The sequence below is a fragment of the Colletotrichum siamense genome (assembly GCF_013390195.1).
Source record: "Colletotrichum siamense strain Cg363 chromosome Unknown KSG_Cg363_contig05, whole genome shotgun sequence".
NCBI classification, from domain to species: Eukaryota; Fungi; Ascomycota; class Sordariomycetes; order Glomerellales; family Glomerellaceae; genus Colletotrichum; species Colletotrichum siamense.
The window spans coordinates 562,284-579,007 of NW_023501018.1; the positions used below are offsets into that span (position 1 = coordinate 562,284).

At 34.1% G+C, this 16,724-nt stretch overlaps 3 protein-coding genes across 3 annotated transcripts; 2 read left to right on the forward strand and 1 right to left on the reverse strand.

Moving 5' to 3' along the window:
- Positions 1–849: 849 nt before the first annotated feature.
- PDA6-1-3 (Pisatin demethylase) lies at positions 850–2,617 on the forward strand (the record flags this gene model as incomplete). The annotated part of the gene is made up of 4 exons (XM_036639663.1): positions 850–1,048; positions 1,105–2,099; positions 2,169–2,309; positions 2,378–2,617. 4 exons carry the CDS (start codon positions 850–852, stop codon positions 2,615–2,617), a joined length of 1,575 nt encoding a protein of 524 aa, XP_036495069.1.
- Positions 2,618–4,225: 1,608 nt separating this feature from the next.
- nahG-3 (Salicylate hydroxylase) lies at positions 4,226–5,331 on the forward strand (the record flags this gene model as incomplete). The annotated part of the gene is made up of 3 exons (XM_036639664.1): positions 4,226–4,463; positions 4,515–4,902; positions 4,965–5,331. The coding sequence occupies 3 exons, from the start codon at positions 4,226–4,228 to the stop codon at positions 5,329–5,331; spliced, it is 993 nt and encodes a 330-aa protein (XP_036495070.1).
- Positions 5,332–5,498: 167 nt separating this feature from the next.
- CGCS363_v007816 (uncharacterized protein) lies at positions 5,499–5,972 on the reverse strand (the record flags this gene model as incomplete). Its single annotated transcript, XM_036639665.1, has 1 exon — positions 5,499–5,972. The coding sequence occupies one exon, from the start codon at positions 5,970–5,972 to the stop codon at positions 5,499–5,501; it is 474 nt and encodes a 157-aa protein (XP_036495071.1).
- Between the last annotated feature and the right edge of the window lie 10,752 nt (positions 5,973–16,724).

Sequence of the window (16,724 nt, forward strand, 5' to 3'; positions counted from 1 at the left end):
GGGCGTCATCGCTGAAGATACCAGTGCAGCCTGATCTGTAGCACGAGATCGACTTTAATGCTTATCACAGTAGAGCGCTGGCACGCACGTGACGTACGGAAGGCCTTTCTAAGCGATTGGTCATGAGGAAAAGCTCAAGTGACCAACCTGCATACTCTATGGATTGCGAAGTTGCAATCATCACAAGGTGGTGAATAATTGGAATGAATTGCTTGACGATGAATGCAGGGATAGAACATCATCACCAAGGCCATTATAGAAAGCTTGAAATGCCTACTACCTATGCTTCTAGAGCTACCTTGGAGTCCTGTCAGGGCTGCCCTGTATGACGGTGCGCCTGGCCTCCACTACTGTAGTTCAAGTTCCGACACTCTCACTTCCTGAGACATAGTTTCGCGCAAGCTCCAGCAGCGTTGACGATGTCATAAGCGCCGATGTTGCTCGGAAAATAGAGCCATCGGTATTCTCGGGCGTTCGTCAAGCCCGAGTTGGCCGCGCCCAGCCATGGCCTAGGCGCCGTGGCTCGTACCCAATTGATTGTACACCGATGATCAAGCCCCGCAAGGACTAAGCGAACCTTTGGGATGCCTGTATTGGTGTACTTACAGGCATTGTAAAGGTGTACTACTAATAAGAACTTCAAGGCTGTTTATGACTCGTATTTATGAATGATCGACTAAGCCATTGAAGCCTCATATTTCCCATGAAACCATAATAAGTGTCCGTCCACCCGCCTTCCGCAGGGGATCTCTCTTCTTATATCTAGATCAGTTTTCTCATGCAATCTTGAGTTTTACTGCCCAACCCCGACCTGTGCAACTTGTTCCATACGCACAACTCTTTCTCGTGATGAATGTCCAACTGTTCTTGGTCATCGCGACATTCGCATTCTTTGCCAAACTCACGGTCGCCTTAATCAAGTGGATTAGAAGTCCCTTGAGATCAGTACCTGGGCCGCCCCTAGCACGCTTGACTGATCTATGGTACCTCTATCGTGTTAAGCAGGGCAGCTTCGAAAAGGTCAACCTACAACTGCATGAACAATATGGTAACGCCAATCTGCCATGTACCCCGAAAATCCTAACCGTTTCATGCTTCTGTCAGGCCCGATCGTCCGTTACGGTCCAAACCGATATAGCATCAATGATGCGGAATCAACCAAGACAATCTACGGCCACGCCACGCAGTTCCGCAAGTCAGACTGGTATATCGCAACGACGCCTGATAGTCGAAGGGTGAACATCTTTGCGGAACAAGATATCAAGCGCCACGCCTATTCTAGGCGGTTCTACTCTAGTGCCTACTCGATGACTTCTCTCGTCCATTACGAACCCTACTTGGACGAATGCGGCGCACTGTTCTGTCAACGACTCGACGAGTTTTCAAAAGCAGGATTCGCAGCTGACTTCGGTCACTGGTTTCAATGCTTTGCATTCGATGCTATCGCGATGATGACTTACGGGAAACGTCTTGGGTTCTTAGACCGGGGGGAAGACATTTCTAGCGTAATGAAGAATATCAATATGGCCCTCGTACATGCTAGCTTGGTTGGTGTTTTCCCTTCCTTGCATAAGTATGCGATGGTACTATTGAGCGTCTTCGAACGTTTCTTTGGAGATGGGTCAGTTACGTTTGTGCCGAATTTCACCCAGAAGATAATCGACGCTGAACGAGCATCTCCAAAGTTGGTTGTTGACGTACGTGGCCAAGAAGATGGGGCGGCTGCCAAGGAAAGCTTCCTCACCAAATTTCTGGCCAAGCATTCCAGCGATCCCAACTTCACCAACGAGTATATCCTCGCAGGCTGCGCAGCCAACATGTTTGCTGGATCCGACACCACTGGCCTCAGCCTATCGGCTATCCTTTACAACTTATTAAAAAGTCCAGAGAGTATGAGGAAGCTGCGTCAAGAAATCGACGAGTTCACTAGCCGTGGTGAGCTTTCGAAAGCACCTACGTTCAAGGAGAGCCAGCAAATGCCCTACCTTCAAGCTGTTATTAAAGAGGCCTTACGTGTGCACCCAGCCGTTGGATTACCATTGGAACGAGTTGTGCCTGAAGGTGGTGCCTCGATTGGTGGTAGGTTCTTTCCTGAAGGGGTAAGCTTTGCATTGATCATTTCCTGTTAGTCGCTTTCTTGTTGCTAACGCTCTCTACTCCCTTCGCAGGCTGTCGTTGGCATCAACAGCTGGGTTCAGCATCGGGACAAGGTTTTGTTCGGTGATGACGCTGACCACTTCCGGCCGGATCGCTGGCTCGTTAGTGACGAGACCAAGTTGTTGTCAGTTATGAACAGAAATTGGACACCGGTGAGATGAACTGAACTTTATTCCCTGCTGATACGTATCTACTGGTGGCTGACGTATTCTTATGGCAGTTCGGCTTGGGGTCACGAACCTGCTTGGGCAAAAACATCTCCATCCTTGAGATATCGAAGCTTATCCCCAGGATTGTGCGCGACTTTGATTTTAAGCTTGAAGGTGCAGCGGCCACGCCGAGCGGATCTTGGAAAACCTTCAACGCATTCTTTGTAAAGCCTGTGAACTTCTACGTGAAGGTACAACCCAGAAAGAGAGACCGAGAAATGCCTCTGACCAATCTGTCCAATCTGAATTGATTTACTGGTCGCTGAGAACTATACTTCAGGAGGACGCTAGCCAGGTCGCACCCAGGTCCAAGTAACAGCGGGACAGGTGTATCTCCTTTGGCAGTTGTCATGGATATTTGTTTTGGCAGCAAAGAGCTTTCGTCTGTTTGGTACCTTATACTCGCTGAAGAGAGGCCTTTGCGAATGCTTGTAGCCATTACAATGTAGTATGTACCGATTAGGCGCACCTGTCACAGTGAGGTTCCTCCCTGGTTGGAAATAGCCTTTCTCTGAATGTCCCCAGGGCCTCGGAAGACGGACGTATTTCAAGTTTCCGTGCTCTCCGCTGTCCTTGCTGTCTCGGTTACCCACTACCTGACTTGGAAATAAGTTACCGAGTGCACATTGGCACCCGCAGTCCGTCTTCCCCGCCTTCCACACCAGCCCAAACTGACATGATCGCCCGTGCCCCGATGTGACCCAGGCGGTTGATTGGCGTATGGCGGTACGTTAGTTCTGTGGCTGTCATGTTCAGAGTTCGGCGTCTCCCATCAGCCGGCAAGCTCACGCATGACGTGGCTAGGAGTTGAGGCAATGCTCTCCCGCTCTACAGCGACAGTACGAGAAATATTGGTAACACGTGATAAGGAATTAGAAATGTAAAACGGCTTCATATTAGTGCAAGATGGCAAACGAAGAGGTCTCGGGTGAAATGGTTGAAGATGTCTCCGCCGTCACGAACAACAACCCGTTTGACGACCCCTTATACTCCTGGCAGCCAACTGAAAGCCTTTACATCATTGCTTGCACATGTTTTGAGTGATCCTGAAGGCGAGAGTAGAACTTCGTCCTGGCGGCTCATTTGTACAGCCTGGAAGAACTAGGTGGATTAATCCAGGGACGTTTCGTTTCAACGGAAGATATTATCTGCTATGTCTTCTCTGACTTCGGACCTTTGAGACAGTGTATCTGTCGATACGCCAGTTACACGACGGCGCACAATTATAAGATGGTCAATCGTAATTCTATAACTATTTAGGGAAACATGAGAGAAATCGAAATCTCGGCGGCTTTTCGGGTTATGTACTACCTGCCGCACCAACCAACGCCTTAGACAGTGATATCATCCATTGCAGACCCTGCCATTCATCTGGTCCATCTGTGAAGCAGATACAAGATGAATTCGCCGGTACGGGGGCTTGGCACTGATCGGCTTCGCAGCTCAAGCAAGTTCCGATCCGTTTCTTCGATCTCCGATAAGCCCGTCATCTTCCTGATATGAATGACAGACACCCGATGAACCATATAGCATAGACACAGCTAGCACTTTCCAGCAACAGGCAACCATTCCTCTCCCGTCACATTCTACGTAGCATTTGAACAAGAATCATGTCTCCATCGGAATCCAAGATTCACGTCGCCGTAGTTGGCGCAGGCATAGCAGGTCTTGCCATAGCTGTGGCTCTTCGACACTGTTCCCAATACGAAGTTACGGTTTACGAACTTCGAGCAGCTCATTTGCGGGAGCCTTCAGCTGGCTTCGGAATTCGCGACCATGGCGTCACGGTCTGACAGAAACTTGGTATTCACAGAAAAGACGTCAAGGGTGTAATGGCGGCAGGTTATCGAACATTCAACATGAAGGGGAAAGAAACGAGGGTCGCTCTGATGCCAAAGCCAGCTGATGGAGAAGTCCCTTTGTGGCTCTTGGTCCGCCAAGATCTTCGAGAGGCATTACTCCGAAGACTCGCCGTTGTAGATGAGGCATTGGCACCGATCGAGGTGGTCTTCGACGCCAATATTACGACCGTCGAGCCTGAAATCGGAGAAATACACTTTGCTGATGGAACTTGCCGACGCGCTGATTTGGTCATCGGTTGGTGTAATACTTCACACTCTTGCCGGCGTGGCTGATTCTGTTGTCCAGGAGCCGATGGGATCCACTCCCGAACTCGACCCATCATCGTTTCAGATCATCCCGCACCCATCCCTTCAGGAGTGTCGTTATTCCGCTTTGATCTACCGATGGAAACTGTGAAAGTCGCCATGGCCAAAGATCACGAAGCGCAAGCCATTTTGAGGGATAGCCCAGAGGGAGTCTTCGGCAGCATCTTCACTGCCGGCAACGAAGATCTGCGGCATATCGTGGTCTATCCATGCCGCGATTTCACCCAAGTCAATTTTGCCATTGGCATATCCGACTCTTTCGTCCACAACTCTGGAACTCTGAGCCACTCTTGGACGGCAAATGGAAGCACAGATGACTTGTTGAGGGCACTGCAGGGGTTTCCTCACTGGCTCACTGAAGTTGTTTGGTAAGGACCCTTCATGCCCACCTTGCACCACAGGAGCTTGAGCTAATACGTTTTCGATTCAGTCACGCATCCTCTTTAAAGCTATGTCAAGTTCGAGATGTCAAGCCTCTCCAATCTTACTTCAAAGGGAAAACAGTAGTGATTGGCGACGCAGCTCATGTCATGGTCCTGTACCAAGGCCAAGGAGCAAATCAGGCACTTGAAGACGCCGATGGTCTATGTGACCTCCTCGCTGATGTGGACGATCCCAGCCATATCCCGGAGATACTGAGATTGTGGGATAGCGTGCGAAGGCCTCGGGCGAGTGCCATCCAAGAACAGTCACGAGACTCACTACTTAGGATTACAACGAGAGGAACAGGCCAGAGCATACTTGATGTGGAGGCTCATGTGCCGATCAAGGAGGTTCTAAAGCAGAGCGCTTCTTGATTATGTTTGTCATATTCAATAGACTGAGTAACCGCCAGACTGTTTTCTCAGTAATGGGGGCATATAGTAGCAGAGATGCATTTAATGCATTGACTTTTGGCTGCCTTCTATGCCCTGTGTGTAGGTATAGAGACATTGTTGGCAAGTCAAACCCCACTGCCCAACTCCTAAAGAGCCACTCCTTCATCAGCGATACGTCGACTCTGTTCCACCAGTGCAGTAATACTCGTGCTACCGGGCTCAAAGGTCGTGGTGTCACGCATCACGCACTCGATACTTTTTATCTTGCCCTCCGACCACTGGTACAATGCCCACACAACAAAATGGGCCACCTCACCCTTGCGAAACGACTTACCGCCGACGGCCTCAGGCGGAGCGTCCTTCTTTGCCTCGAAAAATGCATCCATAATGACAAACGATCTTTCCGCCTGCAGTATGATCGTTCGGATGCTCAAAGTTTCTGTAAAGATGGCATGCGTGCGGCGTAAGTGTTCCAGGAAGTTGACCCGCCCGCAGACAAATTGCTTGTCCGGCAATAGAATCGACACGTCTTCGTGGTAATAGGACCCGACCTTGTCGTATTCAGCGTCACTGTATGCCTTCAGATATATCTTGAATGAGGCCAAGTTGTTTGCAGCCATCGTGAATGCTCTTCTATGTGGTTCTTTCGGTTGAGAGTGTGATTTTTGAGGAACTGCCGTCTTTAGATCGTGTTAGCGAAAGTTTTCAATGACTAGCTCTCCTCTGCATCAGACAATGGCTGTCCGGGAGCTTGGGACAGATTTATACCTTGGGTCGAAGTTTTGAAAGACGGTACAGTGAGCTCGTCCATTTGGAACTATGAAACCCGCTCGGCGGTGGGATCTAAATGGCCCGCCCGGCACCGCAGCGCCTTCTCCTCTGACCCCACATCTCCCCGAGACCGTCTGTTGGCCCCGCCTCCCCGAAGCCGTTTGCCGGCCTTCTCCACGCCTCCCCGAAGCCGTCTTACGCCAGAAAAGGGAGCCGTACAACTGGGTTCCCTGGATACAAAATACAACATACTAAGCCAGGCCGCAGTTAAAATAGCTTTTTCCTCGCTGCGGGGTTTCGACGTCATAACTGGTGATGCAACAGTAAAGGCCCCGCTTTCCACTCAAGGTTTTGTTGGCGCCCCATTGAACCATTTCAACATCCGCATCCGCATCCTCCTTGGGCCGATGACAAGCCGCGCTGACCACAGCGGAGCAAGTGCCACCGATGGGTATCCTGGCTTCAAAGGTTCTCAGGCTCGCGACCATGGTGAAAAAGATCACCGAAGAGCCCAGCATGACCGAGAAGACGATACCCATACACGAAAATCCGCAGGCGTTGATGAATTCTATTTCTCCAGTTTGCTCAAAATCGTACAGCCTAGCTCTGGCAAGAAATATGGATTGTGAAATGAGCCAGTGTAGTGTGCCGGATGCTATCAAAAGAGGCACTGCATATCTCTACACGAGGAAGAGCGGATAATTAGCATGTCTATATAAGGCGCGGTGCACGTCCGTCGAGCTTGTGACAAGAGTGCTTACTTACGTATGGGAGCGACAGGAAGTACGTCTTCCGTTGGCAACCGACCGGTGATGAGGTGCGAAGACCCTTGCGCTTTTCCCCGTAACTGTTCCACTCGGACCCGACCAGCATAGAAGTCCATAAGCCGTTTACTGCAGCATAAAGTAGGGATAACACCAGCTGTTGGGAGTTTGCAAGAAGGGCCATTTCAATCGCGTCATAAGCCTTATAGCTGTGGCCGATCAATGTCTTTGAGCTGAGCAAGCCGCCCCCCAGACCACCGTTCCAAAGAAGCCTGAAGCCTGGGGTCATAGTATCGTAGGTCGCCTGGAAGCTTTTCAGGAGAAGTCCAGTTGCCACGCCTATCGCTGTGATAGCGCTGTTGACGTGTCAGAACATTAAAATGTCAATGAGGGTTAGGTACTGTACATACAGTCCCATTGTGCCAAGGTATCGGAATGGTGAAACGGAAACAGCCCAAACACGGTCTTTCGGGCGCCAAACCTGAGGTCCGGCTAGCCATGAAATAGGCTTCCAGTTAGGCTTACTCAAAAGTCCATAATCTCGTGTGGTATGGTCGGGACGGTCGAGAAAGCTAGCCATGACATCTGTGCCAAAAAGTTAATAATCCTTCGTATTGCATTGAACGCCTTCTTCAAAATGTTTGAGTGCTTTCCACTTGCCTCCAAGCGTCATTAAGGATTTCTTGTCTAGGTTCAACCACGTAATAGCCAGACCTATGATTTTGAGAGCATTACACGCTATGACAACGGCAAGCATGTAAATATTCAGTATTAACTTGCAGTCTCCATGGATTCGCTTGCTCAAACAATAGTCGACTCGTATTGAAGCCGATTGTCTTGAAATTGAAGAAGAAGAAATTCTGTTGGGCCACACCGTCAAGGTCCAGTTCTTTGATGCTGAAGCAATGTTTGGCCCTTCACAAGACGTAAACAACTCGTCGCTGGTCGTTGCAGATGCGGGGGCTGTGGAGTCGATGCACTGCCAGTCAAGGTATGTAGAACTTTTAAAGGGGTTGATCGTAGAATAATGATAATTATAATCTTCGAGTGTTAAGTTCGCAGGAATCATATCAGGGTCTAGTATTAGAATTACATCTGATCGTTCAGTGTCTAGATTGCTCCCATATGCAGTGATGCAAGCATCATTCTCAAGTCTTTCAAGGTCATTAATAGATAACCTAAGAGATCTAAGATGAGAGTTAACGTTTGAAGCAGTTATGAAATTCAAGAGGTTGTCGTATTTAAATATTATTGTAATGCCCTTAAGCATCTAAGGTAGCCTTACGCCTAGAGGAAGGTATAAGGTGACCTACTTCTAACCTACTTATTTAAACTAATAATATTCTAGCGCGTTAGGATCTGCTCTTTAAAAGACCTTTTATATTAAACTCTAATTTAGAAGGAATTAAGCTATTTTATTTATATAGATACTATATATATATTATAGTTAGTTTATAATAGTTATAAACTTAGTTTATATTATACCTCTAAATTATTATTTATAAAATAAATTATAACTTTATTTAATTTATTTTATATCTATTATATTTTACTTTAATTCTAAAACTTTATCTTTATAATTATTTTTAATTTATAATATACTCTTAATATAATAATAACTATTAATTTAAGTATTTCTTATAAACTTACTTCTTATTATAATTTCTTAGTTTAATATATTACTTTTTAAGTAGAAGTAAAAGCTAAAGATATTTAGAAATATATTAACTTAAATAATACTTCTAATACTTCTTCTAACTTAAGTAAAATTAAAAGTATATTTTTACTTAATAATTAAATTTAGAAAGAAAATAAAAAGTAATATAAATACTATAAAGTAGAATAAGAAATTTATAATAAAATTATTACTTTATATATTTCTATTACTTTAAATACTTAAGAAACTACTATAAAAAGTAATACTATTAAAAATAAAAATTTTAAAAAAAAAAAGTTTAAAGAAACTACTAATAACTTATTATTATTAGTATTAATTATACTTATTCTTCTTATTAAGAGATTTATAGAAGTCCTTAAGTTTTATACTTTATACCTCACTATATATATAGCTTATAAAGTAAAGTATATATAGAAAGAGTAAGTATATAAAGCTTTAAATAAATAGGTTAAGAATATTATTTTAGAAGAGATCTTTATACTTACTTAAATAGAGCTTTTTAAGAAAAAAGATTATATTTTTTATACTTTAATATATATTCTAAAGTAATACTACACTTTAAGTAATTTAAATAACTTTATTATAATTTATAAAGAATATATTATAATTTTAGATTAAGTAGTTTCTACTATTAACCTTAATATTTAGATTAAGAACTTCTAAAATATACTTTTTAAAGCTTCTTAGTATAAGCTATTAGAAATATAAAGAACCTTTATATTAAAAACCTTTTTCTAAGTAATTTAATATTATTTTACTCTATCTTAAACTAATCTAAAGTTTATTAATATTATTAAATAAGAGCGTTTTAATACTAAGATTTAAAGTATAAATTAATATATTAATATATTTAAAAACTTTCTCTATAAAGATATAATAAATACTTATTTAAAAAGTTATATTAATAAAATCTTTATAATACTAACTAGATAATCTAATAATATAATTTCTAATAACTTTATTTTAGAAAAGCTCTTATAAAGTAAATTAACTTTATACTATATATATAGAAAAGACTATAAGTAAACCTTATCTACTTATAATTACTTTAAGTTTACTCTTATAAGTAAAAAAGCTTATATAAACTTTAAAAAAATAATTTAGGTTTATTTTAGAATTAATAAACTAAAATACTTTAAGCTTTATACTAAAATAGCTTATAAGAGGTAGCTTACGATAAAGAACCTTAATATTCTTAAGTTTAAGAATAGTAAAAATTAAAATAAGAAAGAGTTATTTAAAAATAACTCTAGTAAATTAAAAAAATTAACTACTACTTCTACTTCTAAAATAAACCTTTTATCCTATATAGTAACTTATATTATTACTAAAGATATTATTATAGAGATTATAGTAGAAGAAATAAAAGCTTTTATATTAGAACTTAAACTTAATAAAATCTATATAACTTATACTTAAAATTTAAAAGTCCTCTTTAGTAATATAATATTAAATAACTATAGTATTTTCTACTTAGTTAATAATATCTCTCTTTTTAAAGAAAGTTTTATTATCTATAAAGTAAAAAAATAAGTTAAAATAAATATAACTTTATATTTTATTATAGTAAGAAGTATAAAAGTTTTTTATAATATCCTAAATAGAGTAAATAAACTCTAAGACTTAACGCTTTAAAATATTACTCTTATAGATAACTTCTATATTAATATTATCTTAAAATACTTATTATAAAAGATAGATATTTAATATTTAGGATTTAATAATACTTTTTATATTAGAGACTATAAGAATAATATAAAAATAAAAAAGCTTTTAAAAAAGAGTAATATTACCTTTATAGATTACTAACTTTATTTCTTATACTTTAGTTCTAAATATATCCCTTCTAATAACGCTTTAATTATAAGTTTACTAGCTTTTATAATAACTTATATAAAGTAATATTCCTAGAAACTTATTTAAATTTATACTAATATTATAGAAATATAGCACTTTTACTTTAGTTATTTTAGCTAAAAAGTGCTTAAGAAACTTATTTTTAACGCTTAGAAAGTGAAGATCTAAGGTATATTACACTTTAAATATTAATATTATATAATAATATATATAAAGTAAGTTATATTATAATATACCTTAGAATAAAAAGTAATATAACTTTTCTATAAAGTATTATAAGACTTATTTAACTACTTAATAAGCTTTAATATAAATAAATAGCTCTTACTTATTAAAGATAAATATATAGGTTAACTCTTTATATTCCTATATATAAATAAAACCTAATATTTAGTTTTTATTATTATTTAAACTTTTAAATATTAAGTATAAAGATAATATAGCTTTATATTATATAAGATTAAATAAAATAGTAAGTATATTATAATTATAATTAATAAATTATTAGAATTCTAAATCTAAGCGTTAAAAATAGAGATTAAAGTTAAATAAGCTCTTTTATATACTAAGGAACTAAATAGAAGTATAGAGTAAATAAGTTAAGAACTAATTATAAAAGCTATTATAATACTTTAAGTAGTAAGCCTTCTATCTAACCTATAAGTTAAAGTAGTATAAGCTATAGTATTCCTTTATAATATAAGCTTTTACTAATATTATAACTAGCTCTTATTAATTTAAGTTAAAAAAGACTAATTAAAAGACTATATTAAGCACTATAAACCTACTTATAAAGTAAACCTCCTAATTAATTCTTACCTTTAATAGGGAGAGGTTTATATATATAGCTATAAGGCCTCTAGCCGTTCACTATAATTATTACCTGCTTAGAGCAACAGACCTCCTAACTCCACACCTCCTAACAATACACACAGCCTTCAGTCACATAATCATAATCTCTAACTACATCCCTCTCCTAACCTCAGCCGCACTTATATATGCATATTAACAACTTCACTATCTTTAACTTCACTTCAGTAATAATATAGTTTATGATTACTTAATTACTTAATTACTAACTACTAAACTATTAACCTATCCTCTCTCTCACATATCACTTATGCTGCTATTAAACACTATCCCTATCACTACTTCACTATCTACTATTCTTCTTATTTAATCAGGCTAGCTAACGCCTTCGCAGCAGCTATACTATCATTAGTAACATTCTCTCTATTCAGCACAAGGCGCACTCACTATAAGCTCTATATAAGCCTTATATCCTCTTTAGTACCCTTAAGTACCTTAGAGAAGAAGTCCTACTTATTAAGGTAGCTAAAGATATAGTTAAACTCTATATTAATATTATCTAAAGCTTTTTTAGTAAGAGGGATAATATCACTACTTATAAAGACTTCTAAGAAGCTTATTAATAAAGCTATTAGGATAATATGCTTTTAGTTTTCTTTAGATTATTCTTTAAATAGGAGCTTCTCATTAAGTATATTAAGGTTAAACTTATTCTAAATATATTATATATTATTCATAGAAATAAGTATACTACCTAGCTTATACTTAGTAAACTTAAGTGCTTTATATAATATAGATATCATAAAGGATTTATTATAGGTTAGTGAGGAAGAGGAAGAGGGAAGGGCATAAGGCCTTGCGCGCAGTAGAGCTTTTTATACTTCTAGCTATAAGAACCTCTTATGATAACCTCTTTAGTTAAGAAGTTATCTCTGTTTAGTAGTGTTTGCACCTCGCTAGAAAGTTCAGTAAAGCTATCGCTAAGCTATAAGAGCCTCAGTAACCCCTTTAGCCCTAATATGATCAGCCCTGCTATGTATAGCGCCGCCAGCCCCACGCTACGCAGCTAGCGCTATTACTATTCCGCTAGTCTATTCAGCTAGGGCGCGCGTTCAACTTTATATAGTGATATTCAGAGGGTTTGCCTGCTAGTAAGAACATATAGGGTTTCTATACTATTTTCCTTAATTAGTAGAGGGTATAGGTTAAAATGCCTATATAGTGTTTCTAGAATTATGCCTATGTATAGGGTGAATTTTACTGTAGTCTTTTTGTGGGGGGGCTGCGTTGTAACTATAAACTTAATATATAGCTATAAAGTATACCTCCTTAAAAAAGAATATAAAGCAAATAAAAATAGATATAACTTTAAAGTTATAATATAAAAGCATATTAGATACTTAATAAGTTATATAGTAAACTTATATAACCTCTATAAAGTCTAAATACCCTCACTTTAAAAAGTTATTATTATATAAAATATAACTTTTAATAAGAAGATATTCTACTTAAAAGATAATATAAAGATAGTAATCTAAAACAAAAAAGCTTATTTAGTTACTAATAAGATATAAGAACTAATATCCCCTATACCTTTAAAACTCTAAATTCTAAGAGTATAAAATAAAACTAATCTTATATTAATAATAAATAATAAAGTATTATTATTATACCCTTTTTTATTAAGAGAACTTTAAATAGTTAATAATAAATAAAAGAGATAGATATTAACCTCTAAGTTAAACTTAAACCCTACTAAAATATATAAAGTACTAAATCTAATATTACTATTAAACTTTATTTAGAATAGTAATATAGTAGAAGAGACTTAAGATATTAATAGGAATATAACTCCTACTAAAGATATAATCCTAGATAAGATATATATTTAAATAGATATACCTCCTCTATAAAATCTAAATATAGAGGATATTAATATATAACTACTCTTATAAAGTAACTCTCCTATTTAGCTAGTATAGCTATACTTAAGAACTAAAAAAAAGAGTACTACTAAAGAGAAATTAAAGTAAGTATATAACTATACTAACTTAAACTAATTTAAAATTATAAAGCTAAAATAATCTCCCTATTTTAGAATATATTTTATATTCCTCTAAATAGAATAAAACTAAGATATTTTCTTTAAAATATATATACTAGAATAGCAAAAAATACTTAAGAAAATAAATTAGAGATATTATTTATTCTACTACTTTATCTTTACTTTAGTTTATTAGATAAAACTAAAGTATATATCTATAATACTAAGTAGAAAAATCTATATTAACTAGCTTATAAAGCTATTTAAAACTTAGAGGGATATTTAATATATACTAAAGCTATTTTACTCCTACTTTATTAAAATATATAATATTAAGATTAATAAACTTAAAGAAATAAATATTTAAGATATTATAGATAAGTTAAAAGCAAAAAATAAGCTAATACCTCTTAAGTAAGTATTTATATATAAGCTAGATTAATATAGATATCTTAATTATTATAAAGCTAAAATCTATATCTAAAGCGACTTCTAAGAAAAGCACCTTTTAGAATAAACTTATATTATAACCCTTACTATAAAAATATTTAAGGTTATAATAGTTTTTATAGTATAATTTAACCTTAAAATTTATTAGTTTAATATTATTAATATATTTTTAAATATTATATATAGGCTAAATAACCCTCTTATTACTTATTACTTATTACTTATTAAATAGTTTTAAAAAAGATAGAAAAGTTATTAAATTTTAATATGCTTTATATAGCTTTTATAATACTCTTTTACTCTAATATAAAGAGTTCTTAAGTATCTTTTTTTATTTTAAATTATACCTAATAAGTAAAGATCTATATCTCTTTTAGTTTTATAATAATAAAATCCTTATACTTTTTTATATTAATAATATCTTTATCTTATATTATAAAAACTATATAAAAAAAGCAGAAAAAGTTATAAAGGGGATTAAAGAGAAGTATAAACTAAAAAACTAAAAGCTAGCTAAATAGTACTTAAGAATTAAGATTATTTATAATTAAATAATATAAAAAATCTATTTTTTATATAATTAATATATTAAGTAAATTATAAAAAAGTTTAACTTTATTAACTTTAGAGTATTAATTATACCTCTTCTCCTCACTTTATTTAAGAAGTTTAATAGAGAAATAAACTTATAATAAATCCTCTTATATTAAGAGAAGATTAAGTTAATCCTCTATACTTTAATTATAATATAGCTAGATATTATATTTACTTATACTTTACTATTATAATTCTTAATAAACTTATCTCTAAGATATTATTAAGCTATAAACTAAGTAATTTAATATTTATATTACACTTAATACCTTATAATTCACTTTAATATCTTAAGAAGTAAAATAGCCTAAATATTATTAATTATAAATAATATATTATTTACTAATAATAAAGAGATATAAAAGTTATCTTAAAGTTTTATAATATCTCTCTTTAAAAACCTAATCTAATAGAAAGCTATATATTAAAATATAGTAATTATATTAATAATAAAAGTAAAGCTTCTAAGCTTAAAGTATACTATAAAAGAAACTATAGCTCTTAAATAGCTCTTTAGAGATCTTAAACTTAGCTTTAGAGATATATAGAAGATCTATTATAATAATTAGTAAATAATATAACTTATAATAAGTAAAAAGGAGTATATCTTAACTTACTTCTACTATATAGATATCTAAAATATATAGCTTTATTAGGAATATATTAAGTAATTATTCTAAGTTATATATCTTCTTATTAATAAGATATTAGCTAATAGCTTTATAAAAACACTTTCTTATATAAAGTTTAAATAATTTAGAGTATTTCTAAACTTTTAAAATATATTATAAATAGTAGAATAAAATAAAGAGGAAAAGATAAATAATAAGTAAAGCTTATAAGTTAAGTATTTAATTAAAAATAGCTTAATAGTTAGGAAGTATATAGCCTTCTTAAGAGCTTAAAACACTTATACTTTATAGAATACTTAGTAATATAACTATTATACTTTATTTATATCCTTAGAGAGTAAATATATAGTTATCTATAAGGATATTATATATAAGCTTTATCTTCTTAAGAAGATATCTACTAATAAAGCTATTAATAGTATTATAAATATTAGCTACTTTAGAAATAGAGAGGATTACTTTAAAAGATAGATTAATATATAAAATATTAGAGATTAATATATCCTCTATAATAAGCTTAACTAATAAAGTAATAATTAGTATTAAAAGAAAAGCTATAGTTTTAATAGCTACTTTATTACTACTCCTACTCTTTACTTTAGCTTTAGTTTTTACTTTAGCTTTTACTTCAGCCTTATTATAAGCCTTAAAAGTCTCTTAAAGTATAGTTCTCTTAAGAATAAAGATAGTTTAATAGATAGTTAGCTAAATAATTAATAATATAAACATTATAGTATAAAATATATAGTTTTATTTATACTTTTATATATAGCCTTAAGGAATTAAAGCCTTAATATAGACATAAGTAGTAATATAAAGATATATAGCTTCTTCTTCTCTTTATAAGGAGTATATTTACTCTTTTACTTTATATTAAATATATATATACTAAGTAATATACTTTATTAAATACTTTATAAATAAAATAAATAAATCTTATTACTTAATAGTAATAGCTACTCCTCTTTTTAACTTTTAGCTTTTAAAACCTCTACTTCTACTTAGAAGTTAGTAAATAATATAATAACTTAACTAAAATTATAAATTAGAGATATACTCTATTTATACCTTTAGTATAGTTTATAAATAAATAGAGGAGTAAGAGTTATAAACTATAAATTATATATCTCTTTAGTTTCTCTACTTTTTATAAACTTTTTACTTTTCTTAAGCTTATTAGTTTTAGCTTCTATAAAATAACTTAAATTAGTAATTAATCTATAAGAATAATAAAATAAAATAAAAAGTTTATAATAATAAGAGAACTTTAAAATAATAGAATAAAAATAAAATAACTTATTTTTAAGTATAAAGTTTTTAAACTTTAAAAAAGCTAGAAAAGTATTACTACTTTCTTTTTCTTCTCCTTCTTTCTCTTTCTACTTCTTATTAATAAGAATAACTCTTACTTTAGCTATTATAGCTATATACTTAACTTTAGTCTTTTTAAGAAGTATCTAAATAATATAATTAATATTAAAAATAAAATTATAATTAAATAATAAATATTATAATTACTATATAACTATATATTTATATATAAGTATAAAGTAAGTAATATATATTAGTTATAATATAGATAGAAAAAGAAAATTAAAAAGTAGAAGTAGTATAAAAAATATTATTATTACTACTACCTTACTACTTTAATAACTATTTTAACTTTCTTACTTAAGCTAATAAAAAACTTCTATTTCTATTAAGTAAAGTAGTAATATTAGTTACTACTTTAATACTTATAATCTTAATTATAATAAAAAATATATAAAGAG